The 23,428-nt window shown below is 44.9% G+C and overlaps 1 protein-coding gene across 1 annotated transcript in view; it reads left to right on the forward strand.

Moving 5' to 3' along the window:
• The window catches only part of SH3RF3 (SH3 domain containing ring finger 3), a 238,048-nt gene that overhangs the window by 199,999 nt on the left and 14,621 nt on the right, over positions 1–23,428 (forward strand). Inside the window, exons 8-9 of the mRNA XM_035335431.1 lie at positions 1,047–1,294; positions 5,235–5,539. Coding sequence (XP_035191322.1) covers positions 1,047–1,294; positions 5,235–5,539 — 553 coding nt within the window. The remainder of the gene's footprint in view (positions 1–1,046; positions 1,295–5,234; positions 5,540–23,428) is intronic.

Consider the following 23,428-nt stretch of genomic DNA (forward strand, 5'->3'; position numbering starts at 1 on the left):
GTTATCCCCTCTTCCCTTGCTCACCCCCTACACTGCCTCATTTCCATTTCCTACACATTTTGCTCTGCATCTTGTCCCCTTAGCTGCCCTCTCCTCGAAGAGGACCTTGGCACACGGAGCAGCCAAGGAGAAGAGTTCAGCACAAAATGATCCCTCTGTTTCATAGCATCTCCTACTGGGAAATTACTCAGAAACCTGAGTAAGAAACTCAGCAAGAGCTGCTAAGCAGCAAGCAGTTTTGTCCATTGCTGTCCTCCTGCCCTGGTCAAAGAGTCTCCAGCTCAGTGGTAAGAGGAATGTGGCATGCTTTAGGCTGAACTCATTGCATGGCCTCATTCCTCCCCGCTGAGGTCTCTCCCCAGTCACTCAGATGAGACAAGAGCTACACGTGCAGTTAAAGAGAGCAGCAGAAGAAGGGTCGATTATTGTTTGGATTTCCTTTTCAGGAAGGTCAGCTGCATTCCCTTCCCTTCTGTATTTCCGCAGCAAGTCTATGCTAGGGATGGTTGTGCAGGTAGGGTAAGAGCTCAGGCAAGCCAACCCCTGCCAAGTCTGCTGCTTTTTGGTCCCCTTCAAAAGCCACACACAAAGTTGCTGCCATCCATCTTTTTTCCCCCTGTGGGGCAGTATGCAGATTCTGTCCTACGAAAAGATCCCCAAGTCTGTTTTAATTATTGGTCCATTACTGCCTGTAAAATAGCCTCTGGCACACAACATGACATTTGGGTGATACTCGTTTCTTCTGAATTTAGATTTGTGGTTTCACTAGAAACTATTCAGATGGATGAGGAGCTTAAGGAAATATATATATATATGGGAATTTTTTTCTGTTTTCACCCTGCACTTCTTCCCATAGGGTGAAGGGGTGACAATGTCCACCAGCAATGCTTACCGCATCCTGTAAGGGTACAAATACTGCGCGTAGCTCTGTTTAATACCTGAGGGGGTGTCATGTTGAGACCCCTGAGTAACTGGGGTGCACACCACCCTGGTGGCTGGGTATCGGGGTCTCCACAGTGTGCTGACACTGCTCCATCTCCACACAGGGTGCCGGTGGGAGCTGGGCAGCCCAGGGCTGGCGGAGCCGGGGCGGCAGCCAAAGGGGCTCCCGGAGCCATCCACCCCGGTGGGGCCGCTCACACCGCCGCCACCGCCACGGCTGTCAGGCCGGTCGTTCCCATCACGGCGCCTCAGACGCATCCCCAGCTCCAGGCGGCCTCTCCGCAGCTGAACAACTGCTTGAGGTACTCAGCCCAGCAGCCGGCCGGCCAGGCCCGCAACGCCATGCAGATGGGTACGTACAGCAGCCTCCCCGGGCCGCCCGGCCCCATAGCTTGCCTTCGCCGGGCTCTCAGTTCAGTCACAGCTCGGTCAATGTGGAATAGGGTACGTTTTATTTGCTCGTAATATTTATGGGCTTCTATTGATCTCTGGGAACCACGTTGTGTTTCTCAGATTGTTCTGTTGCTACAGCTGGAATAGATTATGGTGTTTACAAATATTTATACAATTTATCTGAGCGAAAGAAGCACCCTGCATACTAAGGAGATTAACAGTTCTGAGTCCGGTTGGCATGCTGAAGGAAAAATACTGCCCTTATCACAGAGCAAGTAATGGTGCGACTTAAAATTAAGAAGCATTTCATTGGGCTTCAGGGATGAAAGGTATTTGTTAGGCAGAACGGGACCCGGTGTTAGTGATAAAGCAAGAGATCTGGAAAATACTGCCACCTTTTTTTGAGACGGGAATAAGAGCTTCTCACACCAGGGGGGCTCTGTTCGTTCTCGGTTTCCTTTTTGATGTACGGCACAATTTTCTGGAGCACAATTTATTCCCCCTTTCCCTGGTGTTAAACTGCTCTGATGTTGAATAAAGTAAAACAAAATCCTGCGGTGGAACTTCATAGTAAAATTTAAAGCATTTTGTTTCTGATATTTTATAGGGACTTGAGCCATGGTGTTTACAAAGGCAGATCAGTAGGGACTGTGACTGCTGAAAACTGAGGTCTCAGATACAAAACAGAGCAGGCCCAGATGAGAAATATACAGTGTAAGTCACAGATTCGTACCTTTTGAAGCCAGAAGGGACCATTATGACCGTCTAATCTCACCTCCTACACAGTCCACGCCAAAGGCAAGAAAATGTAATCAAACACATGTGAATCTGAGTCTTGAACAGGGCAAACTCTGCTCAGCAAACACTGGCAGGACTTTACATGCCGTCCATGCCACGCTGGGGAATAATCTGTTTATCCTCTTTTTGTCAGCTTTAGAGGGCTGCTGTTTTCCCCTAAAGCCACACACTGTTAAAAGCCCTCCTGCTCCTGTGGCGCAATGGCAGAAATGTCCCCCCTTGGGCAAGGTGTGCAGGGTGCTAAGCAGTGTAGGATGTGCCTCTGTGCTGTGTGCCCCCAGTGTCAGCATGCAAACCTGTGTCAGCCCAGTATTTAGGAGCTCCTGGTGTGTCCTGTGCCCATGCCAGCAGGCAGACGGGCTGCCCCGAAACCGAGGTGATGGATCATTTCACCTCACGCCTTCCATCCACGGTGCTGCTGTGCCATACCTCCAGCAGCATCCCAGATTTAAGGCTGCTCTTCCAGGTCAACTCTGACATCTCAAAATGCCAAGGAGCCAGCAAGCAGTGTAATCCACAGGCCACAAGACAGCTCTGAAGCCTCCTACGTGGGACTTCTCCAGCCCTTCCAGAAGGGCTCTACAGTCATGCAGGACAGGGCAATGCACATTCACTTTCTGAAAAGCCTTCCAAGAGAAGGAAGCTGGCACGGTATTCAAATCACGTTTTCTGTTGGCTTGCAATATGCATGAGTAACAAATCAATTTTGCACAAGGCCACTAATGTAGGAATACACCCAAAATGAAATATGAGTGGTGTAGAACAAAAATAGCCTTCAGTGAACATTGCTAATTAATAGCATGTTTGATGCAGCACAGTCCAGATCCAGAGATCCCAGAGCAAAGGCATACATTATAACAGTAAGCAGATGAAATTACAGAATAAAATGTGAGAGTCCTGCTCACAGTTGATTTTTCTCTCTCTCTTTTTTTTTTTTTTTTTTTTTTTCTGTTTTCCATGCTTTCTGTTTCCTTTGTGTCTGGAAACATGGAGGACTATATGAAAGTAAGATACACAATATAATTATCAAATCAGTCTTTAGCATCCAGGTACATGTAGTGAAATTCCATTACAGTGCTTTTCCTCCAGAATTAGGAAAGACATTCCTCCCTACAACCAGAGGTACAAAACCTTGACCCCGCAAGCTTAACTATCCCAGAAAAATTAGATTTCTGGCAGCAGAGGTCATGCATTACACAGGCTCCAAACAGAAAAATTATTAGAGAATTGCTTCAAGATAACCAGTGGTGCCCTATCTGGCTCTCTGGAAATGAATTACACTTCCCAATATATGTTCTTGGTAATCCAGGGAAGAGGAGAAAAGGTAAATAATAGTAAGAATAGTCTTAAAGGGGTCTATAATAACTTTTAGGCCCTTCTTCATGCTACCTGGTAAAATCACTGCAAGACCAATTAATGATAGTTTGATTTTTATGAGAAACGGTAAAAACAAAAAGAGATGCTGTATAGTCAGAGAGTTACTGTGAGAGAATCATGTAAACTTTGGAGGTGCTAATCTGATGATCTCCTGCCCATCAAGTTCAGTATCATATGGCATAAGGCTGGGGGATTAAATTCCCTCCTGACTGCAGGAGTGCACAGCTGGTGTAGTAAGTGTGACAAATGGCACGCCTTGCCATTTTAATCCCTGGTAATGGGTGCCATTACTAACCATAGAAACAAACAGAAATATATATATATATATATATATTAAAAAGTGGTTTGAGTTGTTCTGGTATTATTGTTTAGTTATACACTGAGTGAACTCCAGTAGTTGCTTTTGGTCCTGTGTAAAAATGTATCCTTCAGATGAATTTTAAGAAAACCACAGATCAGAGAGGGTCAGAAATTTTCCAGAAAAATGCTTCTTGGTCAAAGAAAAGCTGACTTGTCGGAATTAAAGCTTTTTGTCAGGAATGGATGTCGTTCAACCAGACTTCAACCAGAAAGCTGTCCTGGCTCAGGCTGCAATGAGAAAGAAAGAGCACAGTCTGCTGCCTAGATCTGTTCTCTGCATAGCATGGGCAGTACGCAATGACTGGATGCTGTGCTTTCGTGTTCCAGGTAGATGGTAGATGCCCTGACCAGCAAGGGAGGCCACTGCAATGTGGGTGAATAGGTTGTCCTCAGAAAAATGTTCAAAAGCTCACATGGTGCTGAACTGAACCTGATTATGAAACTTTGAAATTATTTGTGAAATGGGTGTTTTCCAGCCGGTCATACCAATTAATCATTTAAGTGGGGGGATGAGTGTGGACTCAGCTTCTGCTCTGTACCTACCTGAAATGGAGGTGTGCGTAGCAACCTAAGCAGTCAACCAACCTGGAAGTCGAAAGAAAGGTCATTGTGGGAACGGACCTGGAGCTTTGTCACACTTCTTGAAACATGAAGCATGCAACAGGCCCCCAGATCCCTGGGGAGGTGACCTCAGCAGTGAGTCGTGGTCACCATTAAACAGCTGAGCACCGATTCCTGGCTCCTGGTGGTTATAGGCAGGGCGTGCTCATCAGGGCAAGCAAGGCTAAAAGGCACTTCATGGTCCCCCAGGGGCCTCGCTAGCAGAGATGAGGCTGATCTCAGAAACTCTCCAGTGGATTCCAGCTTAATTTATCTTGCACAGCACAGTGATGTGCTGTTGATCATTTTGTTAAGGCTGAAACAAGAGACCTCCCTTTGTAATTGCCTTCTGCGAGGTCATCTGGGCTAACCCTTTAGCTCCCACACTGCAATGCCCCAGAAAATTTCACCGAAATAACAACAACATTAGAAAGTGGTTTGGAAAACAGCCCAGCTGGAATAAGAATAGGTATTTAAAAAATTGGGAAGGCTTCTTATTTATTCCATGCATGGAGGTAGATAGCAAGGCTGTACCCCTATGGCACCGCTAAGGAGGAAAGTCCATTTAGGTGTCTGCAGACAGGCCTGTCACAGCCAGGAGGGGGATTTCGAGTATTCTGCCCAAAGCACTTTCATGCTGAGATATCCTCAGTGAAAGTTAAGCGCTGCAGCTCTCCGGCAGCCTCATGGCAGTGACTGCACGCGAGGGGCTGGGTCTGGCAGCATGGCGGGGAACCAGGTCTCACTTTGCCTTCCCTCCGCAGCTCACCCCCCGGCACCAGCCCCGGAGCGTCCCACCGCCACGGTCTCGCCGCTGCGGACGCCCAGCTCGCCCTCCCGCCTGCCGGCCGCCACCATCCGGCCTCACCCCACCGTCTCGCCGCAGCACGGCCACCAGCCGCCCACCCCGGGGGCCCGGCCCCTCATCCCCCTCACCTCCGCCGCCGCCGCCATCACGCCGCCCAACGTCAGCGCAGCCCACCTCAATGGCGAGGTGGGTGGCGGGCCCTTGGGTGGCCCTGCCAGCCCCAGCCCCGCCGGCAAGGCTGAAGAGAGGAAGAACGAGAAGGTAAGGGCCACCACGGAGGGCAAAAGAGGGTTTTCATCACCTGCCATGCCTCAGGTTGTTTGCACGCTTCGTCCTTTCCCCACCACTCTGGTCTCATGTTGCCCACTGGGATGCAAAGTCTGGGGAGCTGCTCTCCTCCTTCCAGTGACTGGTGTCCAGATCTCACAGATTTGCAGAACGACATTATAGCAGGGTCTCGGACATCAAAGCCAGATGGCCAAGTCAAAAGCAGACAATTACTGTGGCAAAAGTTACGGCAGGGCGGGTGACACAGACACACTAACATTGCAATGCATGAGCGGTCAGAGCAGTTTTACCACTCTGCGAAAATCTGTATTTCTTGCAGAAAATGTTGTCGTGGCACAGTGGAGCAGGGAGAAGGGCCTCAAAAGCAGCTCACAGCAGGGTCAGCCCTTCAGGAGCCAGCCCTGGCAGCCACATTTCCATCCCTCGTGCACCTGGCTGAAGAAAGCCAGTGCGGAGAGCTGCTCTCCATGCTCTGCCTTTTAGGTTTTCCTTTTACCAAATGTTTACATTGGGTTAACAGCTTCCATTTATCAGCACTGAGGGTTATCTCCGTGCTGCCTAGCAGAGCCCACTGATTAAATGGCCTGCTGGAAGCAAACTCCTGGTTTGTATATGAGTATGAAGAAGAGATGTGGGGGCTTGCTTTTCCTTTGGATCTGCAAATATTCCTTCCCGTGTGTTCACCAGGCTTTTCCATGGTGACAGGCACACATATAGGGTAAACATTTACTCTGGACGTGGTAACGCTGAGGTTACAGATCTCACAAATGATCAGGGTCACAGGCAGCCTCTAGTTTCACAAGATGATGAATACAAGTTTTTAAAGCCCTTATGTAATCCTACCTTGAATTTTCTGGTTGTCCTTTAGTGAAAGAAGAAAGGCGTAAACTGCTGCCCCAGATGTGAAATTTAGGTGCTTGCTTTTGAAGAATGACTGCCAAATGTTCATTGAGGGCTTCTGGTACTTCTGCAAGTCAGAGGAAGTGTATAGCATTCAGCCATGGTGGTAGATCTGCATATTACCTCAGAGCTTTGTGTAGTGGCACATTTAATACTTCCTAAAACTAGCTATTCTGTAGGTCCATATATTTTAATTCATGTGGGACTACACACCAAAATTTCCTAGGCAAACTTATGTCAAATTCCTGCCTAAGATATTGGTTAACCTTTCCCAAACTGTTACAGCTTTAAGTTACTGAATTTGGATGCACAGAAGTAAATTTATGATTTTTTGAGCTACATGGATAAAGGGGAGACACAAATATTGTACTACATCAATGCAATGAGCATTGCCAAAGATTAGTCATATTAGTCATTGCCAAAAAACAGAAGCATGGGCATAACTAGCAAACTGCCAGATGAGCACAGATTGGAAGCAGTTTGTCTAAATTCAGTGTCATTATTATTATCAGTCATGTACTTTGAGATTAAAGGAATAGAGAGGATGTTAGTAAGAGGAGTGGTAATAAGGTCTTCAGCTCTGCAGAACACAGGGTGGAAGAAATGCACATATAATTATCTCCTCAGAAAATGAGATTAGCAAGCAGTATCAGAGGTAAATTGTAACATGCCATAAAATTAACACTGTTGTCGGATTCAATGGTTTTTGGTCATATTATGAATTTTAAACCCAGCTTTGTCTTTCCAATTTCTTTTGTAGGATTCCTTTGTGGATGAGGGCTGAGCAATCAGAAGCAGAACAGCTGTTTGAGAAACATTCTCTTGTTGTTAACAGAGTGTTTCTTTCACATGCTAATTGTTAGTGTGAGTTCACTGTTGTACAGAGGGAGTTCACATGGTACATAGGAAAAAGTGTTTTACATTCTGGGATGGCCATGCTGAGGATCTACTGGGTTTCATGGTTCTGTTGTAGAGAACGTTTCCTGTGAAAGGCTATGGAGACAAACTGCTTTTTTTTTTTTTTTTTGCATTTGTCACTTTAGCATAGCCAGATATATTGGTCCTTGGAAATTTTCTCCAGACGGTAAGTTTAGAAGGGTTGGTTGGTTCCTTGAAGGCCAGGCTGAGAGAGAGTGGGAAAATGTATTTTAAGATATACCAATTTGTGCTTTATGAGTTCTTGCCTAGATTCCACTCAAGGGTACCAAATGTGGTATCAAGGGGCAGCTGTCGTAATGAGTCTGTATATGCTACTTGGGTAGCTTTTTCCAAGACAGGATTGTTTTTACATTGGGAACATCCTTGTTGAGTGTACTGGTGAGGCAGTCACTGCTAATGCTTTTCTCTGCACAAATATTTAATATGCCAATGACATTTCAGAGGTTTCTCTTGGTGTGCAGCCATCAGATACAGGCACGTTTCAGGATTTCTCTAAAATCAATGGACTCTGATTCCAGTTTTTTTTGTTGTTTGTTTGTTTGTTTTGTATATAATTTTTGTAAGTACTTTTTGTTCCATGCCAATTTGCACTTGTCAGTGTGCATTTATCCCAGAAGGATCCCGGGACCAGCCTCCTGCCCAGTTAGGGAACAATTTCAAAGCTGCCATCCTTTGCTGACTGCTGGGGCTAGCTAAGACAGAGCAATAGATAGTGCTTAAGTCCACTGTGCAACTGTGCTTGGAAAGTGCTCAGGCAGCTGAGCAAGCTCAGAAGCAGAGCGCTTGAAAATCAAAGCTGTTGCAGTGCTGCATGGACTCGGTACAAAGCAGCAGGAAAGGCAGCTCACGCAGAGGTAGAGCAGACGCCGCAGGAATAGCAAGCTGGGCACTGAATACAGACACGGGAGCATGACAGAAGTCAAAGAGGGAACATGCTCAGGGCAGCACAGGAGAGAGACGGGCCTTAGCAACTGCAGGGAGAAGTAGCAGGGGCAAAGGAGAAGAGATGCCAGTGGGGAGGGCAGAGGTGAGGGTGCTGTGTGAAGCCAAGGAGAGGGAACCACCTGAAAAGTGAAAGCTGGAGCATAGGGGCTGGTGTTTAGCTAAATAAGGTGGATGAAGGGAGCAAGGTATAAAGAAGAGTTTCCCTTCTATTTCTTAAATGTTTCCTGCTTGAAGCCAGTTCTTATTCTTTTCCAATAAGTTTTCCCTCCCCAAAAGGGAAATAATTCCCCTCAAAGTCAGCCTCTTGACCATTCAAGGTTAGGTACAGAAGTGTCCCCAGAACACTACAAGGACAGGAAGGAGGTAGAACAGACAGCGAATGGGGAGCACACTATTTCCTTTAGGGGTGTGAAGGGGTGTCGGAGGTCCTTTGAGCTCTAGTTTCATCATTAGCTAATGATACTTGCATGTGCAGCCATCTGGAACCTGGGGAATACAATCCCAGTTCCCAAATCTTCTGAACATTCAAAAGCAAGGGATGGAGATCTCGGCTGCGAAATGGAAGTGTAACCCCGTGTTGTGGGGGCTTTTTCAAATTGGGAACCCTGCTTTTTCAGTCATGACGAGCACTGTGCAAGTTCAACCGGTAGATTACAGCCAAGAGCTTGTAATTACGGCATGACTACTGCCTTGACCTCGGTCAATTTTTGCTATAATAGTTTCTGCTGTACATAATCTGGGCTGGTGCTTAATACCTCAGATAAAACCACTTGTTCGAGTGAATTAATGCATTTCTCATTAAATGTGCTCCTCATTACATTAATCAAATCAAACAAATCATGCTGGGTGGTTTGACCACTGTAATTAAACTTTCTTTAAAATCCACTCATTTGGCTTTTGATGAGGATTTTGATTAAACTCTTCCAAAATGTCTAGCCCAGTATCTGCTAAAGAGGAAAATAAGAGCTTGCTCTAGTGAACAACCCATTAATTCATCGTGGAGTTACACCAACTCCTTACTGTTTTATCTAGCCAGAGTGTATAGGAATATTTGAAAACTGGCAATGTAAAATTAAATGTTTCTTATAACTGTGCTGAGAGAAAAAAAAAATCCATTTGCTGTTTTAAAATTAGTAACTGTATTCCTGGAATATAGAGAGGAGCTGGATAAGCAAGTCACAGTGAATGGGAAAGTACAGTGGGTTTCTGTTTGCTGATATTACGATAGCAAGAGACACATCTTCAGAAAATGACTTTGAACGTGCACCAACAGTTTTGCATGTGAAGATTGAATCAGTAAACATCTGTCTGTTATTTTTTCTCACTGGTGTCACTCACTTTCTCAAATATCAGCTGTGCTCAAAATAGCTGCATTCCTCAAATGATACAGTCTGTTTGGCTTGATCCTGGTGTAAGGACTCAATTACAAGGTAGAACAAGCCAAGGCCTGTTTTCTGGCCGCGCAAGTGTCCCAGCATGACTTGCATCCACATTTCTAAGCTTTCTTCTCCACCCAAAATGGGGTGACTGCATCCAGGCTGCTTATCAAGAACAGTCCTGGTACGTGGTGTGGCCCATACGCTGTCCTGGGGGAGAGCCAAACCCACAGTGATTAATGGTTGCAGACCGTGGTTTTATCCTCATTCCTGGCCTTGTTTTACGTGCAGTATAGATGTGACCAGAGAGACTTCCCTCTCCAACGCTCCTCCTTTGCCTTCCTCTGCCTGCACCGAAGTCTCAGCCCGCTGCCCCATCCCACCAGGCAATGCCCACCCTGGCTCTGCATAGAGCTGGGGGCTAGATCAAAGGCCCTTTGAAAAATTTCAGCTTTGTAAACTCGGAGATGCTCTTTGGCCTTATTTCACGTCAAAGCCGTGTGTTTAAGCTGTTGGCTGGAAAAACTAAAACCGCCTAAAGGACGTGATTCTACATGGTAGTTCACCTTCAGTTTTCATTTATTGTGAGCCTCCGTGTTGCGACTTCTTCTCATATTAACTTGTCCCTGAGTGGAGAGGGTTTGTTATCACTTCGTATCTACTGAAGAAATTGAATTCCTTATCCAGAAAATGGAAGATCCGTCTCAAAAGTGAAGTGCTGAGCACTTGCAGGGACTGTGTAGATATAAAATGGCATAGCAGAAATAGTGGTCACCCTGGGATGAATAAAAGCAGCTTAGGACAGAGTTGATTAAAGTAGATTTTTCAGATACAAAGTCAATATGACCAGCCCTGAAGTTTTAGAAGAGGAATTCAGTCTTCCTAGTAGATATGAAATGATTTAATATTTTTCACTTTGTAGCCGGTTCACCTAAGAGAGCCCCCTGAGTTGTACAGGTATGAAACGGAACGATAACAGCCAAGTGACAACGTGACAGCAGAGTGAGACACAGAAATGAACAGGTTGCTCAAGAGCAGAGTCTGGTTCACGTTCTTAGAATAAGTATACCAAAGCGTAGAAAGCGTCAAGAAGAAGCAACCTTAAAATAATAATGTCAAAATTTGCGTGAAAATGATAAGTTCTGTGGAGCTAATTTTTTGAGGTAATCTGTGAGATGTCTGAGTTCATCCCAGAGCTACCACCACAAACATTTCACCGATCATTTTCAGAGTCAGACCTGATTTTTCTGTTGCACATGTTCCTGTTTGCTCTTCAGGAAGAATTCTTTAATCTGGAATATTTCAGTTCAGTTCTCTAAAGACTTGTGCACAGAATACACGCTGTTAATCCATTTCCTTTCAGCAAAGGGGGGGGGGGGGGGGCTATATTCAACAAATGCAATGCTGCTTCCCATGATCCAGAAGAACAGATCTTGGCTCTGTGACCAGCAAGTGATTCACCAGAAACTTGGCCAGGGAGTGGAAACCTCTTTTTTCTGGTCATGTGAATTCAGGCCACAGAGTTCTGCTTTAGGGCAGAGAGCTCATGCTTCAAATCTCTCCAGCACCTTCTCCTTCATCGTTAGAGTTCAGTTTGAAAGGACAAAAGCCTGGCAACTCGCTGATGAATATTTTAGGGCTGGCAAATAACCCAGCCAAAAGCATCAGCCCCAGCTGTCAAAACATAGAAAACTTCAGCCTTACTATAAAACAGATTTCTGTTATTTCTGACTGGCTAGGATTCTTTTGCTTAGATCAAGGGCAATAAGCCATTGATCAAAATTTCTTTTTCTTCTTCGCATTTTTGATGTTAGGAAATGCTTTCAAACTCCCCACAGATATTTCAAGCGTTGACTTTGCTGCCAAGCAGCCTCTGAGAGCTCTTCCTCTTCTCTCTCCTCTCCCCCTTGCTCTGCTTATCTGCCTCATAGCACTGTCACAGGATTTCTGAAGTGGCCGCGGTGGATTTCTCCAGCGCCGTGTCGAGTGGTCCTGTGCTGTGTTCTCTGGCCGTAAGGGGAAGCAGATCCAGGGGAGGCCAGGATGGAGAGTGCTTTAGCTTCAAGAGGAAATTCACTTTATCTACTTGCTGGACGCAAAAGCCAAGATGCAGCATTCTGCTGGCACCTGCAGGGACCTCATTTTATGACGCATAGGACCTGTAGGTTTTTGCTAAATCCTCAGTGCTGTCAGGGGAAAAAAAAGTATCACTGGCAATGGAAAGAGCATGCAAGGGAGTGCCGGAGACAGAGGGCTGGAGGCGTCTGCGTGTGCGTGTCTGCGTGCGAGCATCGCGGCACCGGGGTCCCCGTGGCAGGGAGTTGTGCAGGCTCGGGTGGCCGGGCATGGGAGTGGGCGGCAGGCGCCTCCGTGGCTTAGTCGGGTGAAATGTGGACACTCTTGTGGTATCGATGGGGGACGTTGACATGTCCTGGCTGTTAAGGTGTTGTAGGGGCTGTATGACGCGAGGGTAGCAGCAGTAGTGTAAAATGAAATAACCTTCCCTTCCCAATTGAAAAGACACCTCTTACTCGGCAACTGTGGCATTACCGCGTCTTGCACTTGGCTAGAAAGTCCTGCTCCCCCACCTCCCATTTCCCCCTTTTAGACTCCAGTTTCCTCGTCCCTACCCCAGGCCGCACGACGCTGCAGCTGAGCAGCCCACTGCAGGTCATGCCTTCTCCCTGCCCCATTCCTAAGGCATGTGCTTTGGTCCTCAGGATGGCAAGCTCCTCTTAATGGCAAGCTCCCAGATCCCATGCACTGGTTAAAAAACAGTGCGAGTAACGTGCCTGTCACTGCCCCATCGATCCCTGAAGGGACACGCAGGGTGAAACCATTCCAGAAAACAAAACAAAAAACAAAACAAAACAAAACAAAAAACTGGCTGCCTTGAAAGCAGTGCAACTCTGCAAACACTTTGCAGGGCATCAGAGTTGGTAGCATCTCGACCTCCCATGTGTCCAGGATTCATTTGCTTTCCTCAGTGGTTATCCAACCACGTGCTTACAAGCCAGCAAATCTTAAACAGCCAAGAGGCAGCAGAGTTTATTCACGGAGAAACAAATATCTCAAGTGCTAATACAGTTGTCTTATGGAGACAAAGTTTGAACTTTGATGTGAAAATTGGTGGTAATCAATTTCTCAGTGTCCACATTTCTCTTTTCAGTCGCAGAGGTACTGATATTTTTCCTTGCCTTGCTCTGTGGTTATTCATAATAGGTAGGTTAAAATATCTGAGGTCAACAAAGAAATACTTCAATAAGCTCTGTTTGAAGAATTACGTAAACTAAATGAAATTGCAGTTTCTGTCAAACATCAGTACTGTAGAAACAGTACTTTGTAACAGACAACAGATATCTGCTTCTGTTTTCATCATGTAACTTGAGGGCATAACCAAGTTATAGCAGAGGGATATTTATCTTATTTTGTACATTTTTGTTTATTTTTCATTTTGCAGTAGCAGCAGAAAGATTCACGAGCCCTCAGCTTTTATTGTGCCAAATGGTAAAGCCACTTTAAAGTCAATCTGTTGGGGAGTTTTGGTGGTGGTGGTATTATTTTTTTTTTCATCTGAATGTCTCAAGCATCAAGTAATTCCCTTCAGACCAAGTCAGGACATGGAGCCAATGGTTGTCCCTGTTGGTCTAAAGAAAAATGCTCTTATTATGCCCTCTAGAGAAAAGATCATCCCGAGGAATTCAGGAAGTACACCATACAGAAGTTGTTTTTCAGACACTATGACTGCGGGATGTTTGGAATCAATTAATTTGGGGTGTCAAGCAGTCATCCTTTTGTAAAACAATTAATTATAAAGGCAGAACTCAACACGTTGCTTTGCTTTTTTTGCATATATTTTGTTTGGTTCACATTGACTGATACATTTCTTTAAGTTAAGTCTAAAGAAGGTAAAATATTCGTTCACATCAGACTGTATTCAGCAAGCTAGCAGCAGACTGGCGTTGGGCTTCATCAACAGATGCCCCAGGGAGAGAAGTAATTTAATGTGAGGCCATGGCCAACTTAATTTACAGTAAAGTAAATTTGCTGTTCTGTGTTTTTAGTCCCCATTCATGAACAGTTCAGAACTGGCGTATTTAAAAATGGAACTAGCTGGCTTTTTTGATGACTTCAGAGATCTCAATTCCCTCCTGTACCACATCATGTTACTCCCTGTGTCTTCAGTTTTGAAACAGGAGAGGGGGGAGGTCGGGCAGGCAGAGCCTATCAACACGGTGGTGCCTGCTGCGGCAAGGGAAACACATAACCTAGGCTTTGATCAGGACATAAAAGAGAAAACTGGTTTTCCAACTTTTTAATGTTTTTCTGGATAGGTTTTATATCTAAGCCAGATACTTTTGGTTGGCAGGCTTAGACACAACCTGGCTGAGAGATACTGCTGACCAGCAGCGAAAGTGGCACAGGGAAGGTAGAAAGGATCATAGCCCCGCAGGCATTGGACGGGCATCTGTTCACCAGCCATGAGAAAGGCAGACCATGGGTGTTTAACTTCTCTTAAAATTGTTCAATTAAGATCACTCTGCAGCTTCCCTCAGTGATCTGTTCCAGTCCTTCCACATCACTATTGATAGAAAAATTCTTATTATCCCTCCTAAATCTCCTATGGCTACAAATACTTCCTTATATCCTGTTCTGGAGAAACAGCTGATCAGCTTTCTCTTCCAATAGCCTCCCAGCGTTGGAGAAGTAATGGCATGTTCTGCTCTCACCATTTCTCTGCTTCCAGCCTAACTGAGCCCAATTCCTAGCCTTTCTTCGCAGGTTGTTTTCTGGGTCTCTGATAATACTTTCAGCTCTCCTTTGGGCAGTCTTCAGCTTGCTGGGGTCTTAAAGAGTAGTGTCCCAGAGTGGAATTCAGCTGAGACCTTGTTAGGGTCGAGTAAGTACTTTCTGTGGCTTACATAAAAGATGCTTGTTAATGTGTTTCCAGGTGAATTTTGCCTTTTCCGCAGCAGCATCTCTACTCACTCCCTGTTTGTTATCTACTGTAACTCTCATGGCCCTTTCTGCAGAGCTGCTGGCTAGCCAATCACTCCTCCTTTTGCGTCTGTGCATTTGATTTATCCTTCCAAGCAGTTGCACGTCATGCTTGCCTTTCTCAATTTCACCGTGTTGATTTGGGGCCATTTCTCCATTTTAGGAAAATTGTTTCGAATTGTTACCCTGTTTGTTCTCCCAGCTGCTGGCAGACACACTCAGCGCAGTGCCCACTGCAGGTTTTAGAGCTCTAGCTCATCTGCCACATAATTAATGGAAAGATTGAATAGCACTGGCCTAAGACGAACCCTGTTGGTACCTACTTGAAATGCTCTCCCATTTGACAGAAAATCATTACCTGGAACACATTGCAAAGCAACTGGTAACATCTGGTTATCTGTCTTCAGTCTGGCTTCTTGTATGTATGCTGCTGAGTTAAAACAGAGAGAAAGAGAAAGTCTGGAAGGGACCCCTCAAACACACACACTGCCATCCTAGCAGGAAGAACTTGAAAGGATGAACTTGTACAAGATACCCATCATATTGTCTGCTCTACTGTAGGAGGACTGTCAGACACAGCAATAGTAATCACAGTACAAGAACTTGACTAGAAGTCACGAGTGCTTCACTGCCGGGCTACCAGTTCTGTTACCTTCCTAGGCAGAGACATTCCAATGAGCCATGGTCAAACTGAAAATGAGGTGATTCAAAGCCAGTGCTTACCCACACTGGTTTGCTAAAATGAAAATAAGAAAGGCTGTCAGTCTTTCGGTACACAGCGTCATTTGATCAACCACTGAGGTCAAGGGGAAATCTTTGTGCACTTTTATCTGACTTGCGTAAAGGGGTTTTGAACTTCATCTGTGGTAGGCAGGCTTGGAGACAGGCTGTTATGACAAAGCTGTCATTTCTGCTCCAGTGCGGTAGTGATTTTATCTTTATATAGTTTCTACCATTTTCAGATATGAGATCTACGCAACCAGTATCTTCACGGAGGCTTTTTGAGCTTCTGTGTTGTAATCGACCATTTTGTGCTATCAGTTGGCAGGACCCACCTTTGATTCCAGGTCACGCTGGCCTCTTCTGTATCAGCCAACTAGCTGGAAGAGCAGGAGGAGTATGCTGCGTATCTGTTGTTGCTGCTGCTGGATATTTGTGCAGCGGCCACCTGTAAGAACATGACCGAGTGTCACAGCCTCATTGTGTAGCCCTTTCCAGAGGAGCAGCAAATGAGCTATTTGTGTCCAGAGAGTTCATGAGGCTACGAGGTGAGTGTGCCCACAACCCGTGTGAGGGGGCACTCGCTGGCTGCACCAGTGAAGTTTTCCTACCGCCAGCTTTGACGTAAAGCGTTTCCCCAGGCCTTTTGGTTTACCCAAATCAGCTGACGCCTGGCATTTGAGCTGACGTGTTTTGTCTCACAGTTGGAGTGGGCTGAGGAAATGGAGAACGTTGGTTTAGGTGGGAAACGTGACAGGTAGTAATTAGTTAAATCAGTGTACCTCAATTGCGTTTAATTATATGATCATACCTGTAGGTCATGTGTCAAGGAAGAAAAAATGGATAGAACAGACAAAGGAAAGGAAGATAGGGTGGGAGGATAAGATTTCACTGTATAATGAACCAGGCTTAGGGCAAAAGGAAACAAAGCCACAACGCTATGGACTCCCCTTCCCTCACATAGTTGTTCTGTTTGGCTTAGCAGCGTTACGGGGCTTTTCACTGATGATCCTTCTTGCTCAGCTCTTTAATTTAAGAAAGGATAATATTATTCCTCTAAAGACCTGTCTTTGGCATAAGGGTGTTGTTTTTATTAGCAAATTGTCTTTGCTGGTTCCATTTTTATTTTTTGAGTAACAAAAAGACAAAACTAGGAAAAAAGGTGAAACCCAATTTTTGCAGAAGAGAGGATGCTCCTAAAATAAATTCTGCCAGAGCTTCAGCAGCTTCTAGTGAGCCTTTAGCTACCGCCGAGCTTTATTAGTAACAATAACCCAAGTGTTGTGACATTTGGAAAGCCGCAGAGCCTTGGTTACTTTATCAAAGAAATTGTTGTTTACATGCCTGAACACTCCTCTGACACTGACAGCCGGTTACTCTGCAATCCTTTGAAATGATTCTGGGATTCCTTGTTCCTCTTGTAAAGAGCGTACGTGGTAAATTGGCCTCTGTAGGGGAAAAGGGCTTCGGCCACCTCGGTGTGTCCCAGGAGTGGCTCACGGGGCATTACTTGAAAACGCAGAGCAGGACCCAAACTGAGTGCAAAGCTTAGGCACTCGTAATAATTGTAGTAGTTGGTACCTCAAGTGTGATAGCGACCAGCTCCACCCTCGTTCCACGCTGCCGAGTGCTGCGAGGGCAGCGGTGCCCATGGATGTAGGCCCCATGGATTCCTGCTCAACCCACAGCCCCTGAGAGGCTGAGCTCACCAAAATGATGCTGGCAGCTTGAGCGAGTCAGTGCGGCTCTTCTGTGGCTCTTCTCGATGCTATCGATGCTCCTCGTGTCTTGGTGGAGAACTCAGGAGGGACGGAGGGGGCAGGGCCTGTTTTTGTTTTACATATGAAAGGCTCTAGGCATGGGATTTTTGGATGCTCAGCTGTGATGCTGTGGGAGCTGCCGAAACTGGAGGGCAACCTTCACAGAAAGTTCATGCTTTGATTGAACCCAGGACCTGCTTTTACAGCGCCAGATCGCCTGGGAACCACCAGTCCCCTCTTGTTCCTGCCCCTCGCCCGAGCCAGGCTGTCCCAGCAGCGGTGTGAAGCCCAGCAAATAGTCAGAAATCTGTTGCCTGCTCAATGGGAGCTTCTGCTTTCATAGCCTCTGGCCCACAGTCCGTGCGGGTGTGATAAGTTCTGTCAGTCTCGGCTGGTTCCTCGGTCTCTCGTTAAATGCATTTTTATGAACTGGTGAATTGTTTGTAGGAATTATTTCATGGTAATGTGTTTCAGTGTCTGGCGCACACAAATCCTGCCAATTTTTCGTTGTCCACGGGCAGCCCTTTTTCCCTTCTGTGGGGAATTGATTTTGAGAGAAGAATATACCTGCTGTGATGCCTGAATTTTCCACAAGCAATCTTGCCTCTGAGTGCCAGCCACCCCAATGCTATTTAGCTTGTTGGAAGTGCTGAAATTACAGCCTGAGGTGGCATGGCTGCTGCAGTAGTACCAACCAAGTGGGAATAGAATCGTCAGTGACAAGGGACGAGATGACCTTCACTAATCCAAACCTTTTACCCACATGTTTCTGCTTGCCATAAAAGTACAAATCTCACTTGTCTGTCATTTAATAAGATTACAAAGCAAGAGCATGCAATTCTAACTGTTTGCTTCTGAAATGAAATCCATCCCTTGTGAATGGGGAGAGCCAGAGCTAGCTATGTGTAAGATCAGACTATGTCAAAGCACATCCTGAATTCTGTCATGGGTTTTCTTTCATTCAAGTGTTCGAAGAGTGAGCTTGTTCTGGCTTTCTGCAAAAAGCGAGCGTTGCTCCCGGTGCTCCCCAAGACCGATAAATCTTTCTCATTTCCCTACAAAAGACAAGGAGCAGCAAGCTAACCAGTCAGTCTAAATCATCAAATTTTAAAAATACTAATTCTAAGCAGTTTGTCTAAAATTTAATGTGTCTCTACATCTTTTTCTCGTTTCAGAATCCTGTGCTGTCAGTGAAGCTGTGATAGATTTTCTCTAGCTTCAATAAATGAACCTAACTTTTCAGAAAGATGCTTGTAATCTGTCCATCTGCTTTGCTTAAATTCCTTGGAAACTACAGTTAGTCTACCAAAATTGCCTAAGTCATTTATTCATACTTGATTTATATATATTTTTTGAAAAGGTTCAAAATTTCTGGCCTTCAGTTTAGGGTGGGTCCACCAGACTTGATAGCATCACGTAGGAGACCCCCGTGCTAGCTCCAAGGAAGCCCTTGGCCTCCTTGGTGCAATGCCAGGTTAGGAAACAAGCTGGAAGCAGTAGGGCCCCATCAGCCCCATCACCAGTACTTCTGTGGCTCCTTGCTGCAGGGCGAACTCTGCAGCCCTTGGTCTGTGCTGTTCTGCACAGCAGAGATGGAGCCAAGAAATCCACATAGCAGTTGCAGGGCTGTGAAAGTGCTCTGGGGTTGCAGCTCCCAGCCTTTTGTGTCTCTTCCTCAGCTGACACTGCATCCTGCCGGCTGCTTTTTGCCCTCTCTGACCCCTGCGGCTGAGGAAGTCTCTAAACAGCTGATTTCCCAAAGCTGGGAGGGGACAAGGGAAGGTTCAGCCCTGACTTTGTCCTATGTTCTTGCCCAAATAGCTATATAGAAATATATATATGTATATTTTTTCATAATAATGATAGTCACTGATTTTACAACTACCTCTACTTGCTACCTCTTTGTAGCAAGGTGGAGGCACCCTGTGTATGCTCCAAGTGCTGTTTCATTTACCTCTTGGGGCTTCCTGAAGCAGAGGTTGGATCCATACCATCATTTTAACAGCCTTTGCTAGAAGGGTTCTCCATTAATTTCTCTAATCCCTTTTGAACCTGTTTGTACTTTTGGCTTCCACAATCCCGTGCGCAGTCAGACTGTATTTAATTATGTGTTGTGTAAAGAAGTGCTTCCTACTTTTCAGTTTCAACCATTTGCCTGATAATCTCATTATGCTTCCCCTAATTCCTGCATTGTGAGAAATAAACGATCTGTTCCCACGTCACCTTCTCTATGCAGTAATGGATTTTGTAGGCCACTATCCTATTTCCTGACAGTTGTCTGCTTTCCAAGCTGGCATCTCCACTGTGCAGGAGTTGTTCCACACCCCTCATTATCCTCATTGCCACTCTCTGCACTGTTTGTAGTTCTCTAATTTTAGCCCACAGCCTTTTCCAGCTGCGGTGGCCAGAACAGGACACGGTGTTCAAGAAGGCATGGCAGGGCTTTCCACAATGGTGTTTCCTATAGACGATCTTTGCCAAGCTCTCCAGCCCTTTCCTAGCAATTCCCAATATGATCTTTTGCCTTTCGATACTGCTGAGCATCAGGTTTTAGGAATGACTCCCTTTCTGTATGAGAATAGCCAATTTAGAGTCAATAGCAGCACGTGTATACTTGGGGTTATTGATTGCTATTCCCAGAGTGCACAGTGCATTGACTTGTCAGCCAGTCTCACAACGAGCATTAACTTTTGCTGAGTGCTGAAGTTTATTACCTCCAGGGCTCTTGCTTCGTAGTGGAATTCACAATTCCCAGCTATCCTGGGGGTAGAACTAAGTGCCTAGGAAATGGGGTTCACAAAATCTGCCAGGCAGAGCGGGTATTTAAGTTAGCTGCCAGGAGATACCGGGAGGGGAAGGGTAACTTCGATCTTTTTTTCAACCTGAGGAAGCTCCTTGCTTCCACTTGGGATTCACAGCATGTCCCCAGCTCTGCAGAGTGCCAGGTTTTCCTTCTAGAAGCACAGGATGAGGATTCCTTGTACGACTGGTCATGTTTGGGCATCTCACACTTGTAGCACTTGCCTGAAACTCTTCTGTTTTCTCCCAGAGTAAGATGGGAGACCACATTTACCAGGTGAAATATGTATGCTTTGTGCCTCTGCTTGTAGGCCAAGGGGCATAGGGACAGGAGAATGGAGCAGAGGAGAGCTCCGTGCTTTGTGCTTTGTGGATTGTTGAGTGAGGAAAGGAGCTGAATGCCAAATGTGTGCAAGGATATCATGTCTGCTCCCTTGTTTTGAGCTCCCAGAGAGGTTGCTCACGCTTCAAAGGAAGAGATGGACTAAACTCAGGATTAAAACACATCCGTCTGAGCTTGAGGTTACTTCCAGAGATGCTGGCTGCTTGTAAATAAGTGGAAGTGCTGCCATGGACTTGGCCAGAACCATGGTTTCATCACCTCCTTTGATGTTATTGTACTTCACTTTTTCAGCACACAATTTTGAATAACTTCATCGAGGTATTGAGTAGTTTTCAGTTCCCTGGTGCTCTGTTTCAGCTTTTCCCTCTAAAAAATATCACTGAAAACTGTTATATCAGGGCACGGAGTAAGTTGCATATCTTAAAACTTTCCATCCTTTTCATAACCATCACCTATTCCCTGCATACCAGGCCAGGAAAAGCAATGAAATACAAAACTATCCATCAGTTTCTGCCTCCATCAAACTCAGAAAAAAAAAAAAAAAAAAAAAAAGACAATATCAGGGTAGCAGATCATCTGTCTCTCATTCACTGTAAATAGTTTTAGAGTACCAGTAATTTTTCCTTCTACCTTCTGGCTGTTACGAATGCAGCAAACTCCAGGAAGCCCAGTGGTGGCTGAGACTCTCTGCTTCTACTTCAGCTTTTATTTTATTTTTTTTCCCCTGCAAATTAGTCTTTAACTTTGTTCCAGTATTTGAAAGATCTAATATTCCATCTAAATTGAATATTCAAATATATTTTTAGGTTCCTTCTGCATCTCTTTTAGTAGTCTCTAGAGCCTTGCATCCCCCCCAGTTCACCAAAAGCACATGATTAAGTGCCTGTGTGCTTTGCGGTACTGGGGCCTGAACTCTAATTTCTTTTCTCAGTTTTGTTTTCAAAACATTTGAAAGGCCTGGTGAGATCTAACTGCAAGGCATTTATGGCTTTAATATTAATTATTGTAAAAGTCAGTGACCATAAGTCTAATATGTGTGTGCATGTATGTATATATGCATGTTACTATCACTGGAATTTAAGATCTAATGATGCTGTGAACCTAAAATCCTGCTTGCTCCTTAGCATACTTGTATACTGAGATTATTATAATAGACGTCTGGCCAGAAACAGTTGTCTCCATTAAAAAATAAATCTTTGGCAGGTATTTCCACACAACATAAGATATACAACTATTGTTCTCCTAAAATCAGAAATACCTGTGTAGCAATTACTGAAAACCAATTGCTGTTGTCTTGTGAAGCATTTCTCTCACCTGTGCCTCATCAGAAAACTGACAAACTGCAAGTGATAAATGCATATCCAAAAACTTCTCAGATGAGAATTTTTCCTTTGAGGTGATGCTGGTTTGTGTTTTGCACTTTTTAAATAATTACCAAAATATCAAGCCCAATAATTTTGCAGAATTTCAATAGCTTTTTCCCTAAAAGATAACCCGAAAGACCACCTACTCTTTCAATGCAAGCATTGGTCACCAACAACCAAGTTGGAATCAGAATAAAAATGCATTACTCTCCAGACACTAACTTAAATTTACTGGAAAAAAGTACTGACCAAGTTAAACAAGCAATAGAAGTGGCGTTTTGGGGGGTACTGACTGAGAGTTGAGTTCCTCGTTTGTTCTTTAGGGCTCAGGGCAGCATTTAAGCGGTTTTGTTTCTCTTTTCTTCATTTTTAAATGATTTTTTTTTCTCCCTCTGGCTCTCTTATCTGTTGATGTAACTGGTGCTGCATGAGAAATTACCTCATTTCAGTTTCTCTATCAGCTGCAGCAAGGTCTCCTCATTTATTTAATGGGCCTGGATAGGTAGGAAATGAAGTATTAGGAGCTGCAGATGAAGAAATTAAAGCCGAATTTTCTGTTTATTGGGGTGGTTTGGAGGAAAAAAAAAAAAGGAAAGAAAGAAAGAAAATGAAGACTTATATTAATAAAGCCAGGATGTATAATTGGTATTTGGATTATGGCATGATTATTACTCTGCAGACACGGGACTCCGTTATCACTCAGTCATCAGCGAAGGAGCCGCGTTCTGTGCTCATCTCATCTCTGAAGCTGAAAGAAGAGCTGGTTATTATCTTCAAGTGGGGTTATTAATGAGGGGAAAAATCATCCCCAATTACTGTGAAGCAAAATATTTCAACATTTACATATCTGAGACTTTAATTTTGATCTAGTCTTTTATGAGTTCTTAAGCTCAGGCTGTACTCACTTTTCAAAATGCTCCCACAGTGACATACCGAGGGGAAGCTGTACCTATCCAAGTGTTGGCTTCCCAAAGCTTCAGGGTCTCAGAAACGTTCCCCATCCCATCCATGCGTTGCCAGCAACTGATTTCCACTGAGAAGGAAGGAAGGAAGAAATTCTGGCCTGCAGATACTGTCTGTGTTCACAGCCCATTTTTTCTTAACTGGGATTTTTCTCAAAGCTATTTTCACTCTTTCTCTCTCTCTCTTCCCCCCCCCCCCCCCCCTTTTTTTTAAAGGAAGGTATTGATCCTTATGAAATTAATGGTTTGGAAATTTTTACTGCGAACTTCCTCGAATAAAACCTGAGCAACACAAAGGTGATGATTTAAATTCGGTCAGACACGTGGGCAGTAGCCAGGAGATGGGAGAAGGGCTGTCAGGACTGTGAATCCATCCATCAACACAGATGCAGAGGTCTGACCTTGGTGGGTTCAGGAGGCAGGGACGTCAAACACAGTTTGCAGTCAATTGGAAATGCAGCTACCAGACAAAGAAAACTCAATAATTGCACAGCTGTTTCAGTAGATTACAGATTTCCTAGAAAGCGATATAACAGCAGTCTGTGAATGGAAAAAGGAAACCATCTTTTTTTTTGTTTTTCAGAAACGTAATTCCTGAAAGTCATCGGATCTGTCTTCTGTAAACTTCTCTCTTTTCTAAACCCACAGAGTCTGCTGAAGGTTTCTGTACAGCACTTATGCCCGCTGATGCTTAGCTGATTTACAGTGAAAACTGCTGCAGAAAGGTCTGTCTTGGACAGCCATATAAATATTAAA

This window comes from Oxyura jamaicensis, chromosome 1 (genome assembly GCF_011077185.1).
Source record: "Oxyura jamaicensis isolate SHBP4307 breed ruddy duck chromosome 1, BPBGC_Ojam_1.0, whole genome shotgun sequence".
Classification (NCBI taxonomy): Eukaryota; Metazoa; Chordata; class Aves; order Anseriformes; family Anatidae; genus Oxyura; species Oxyura jamaicensis.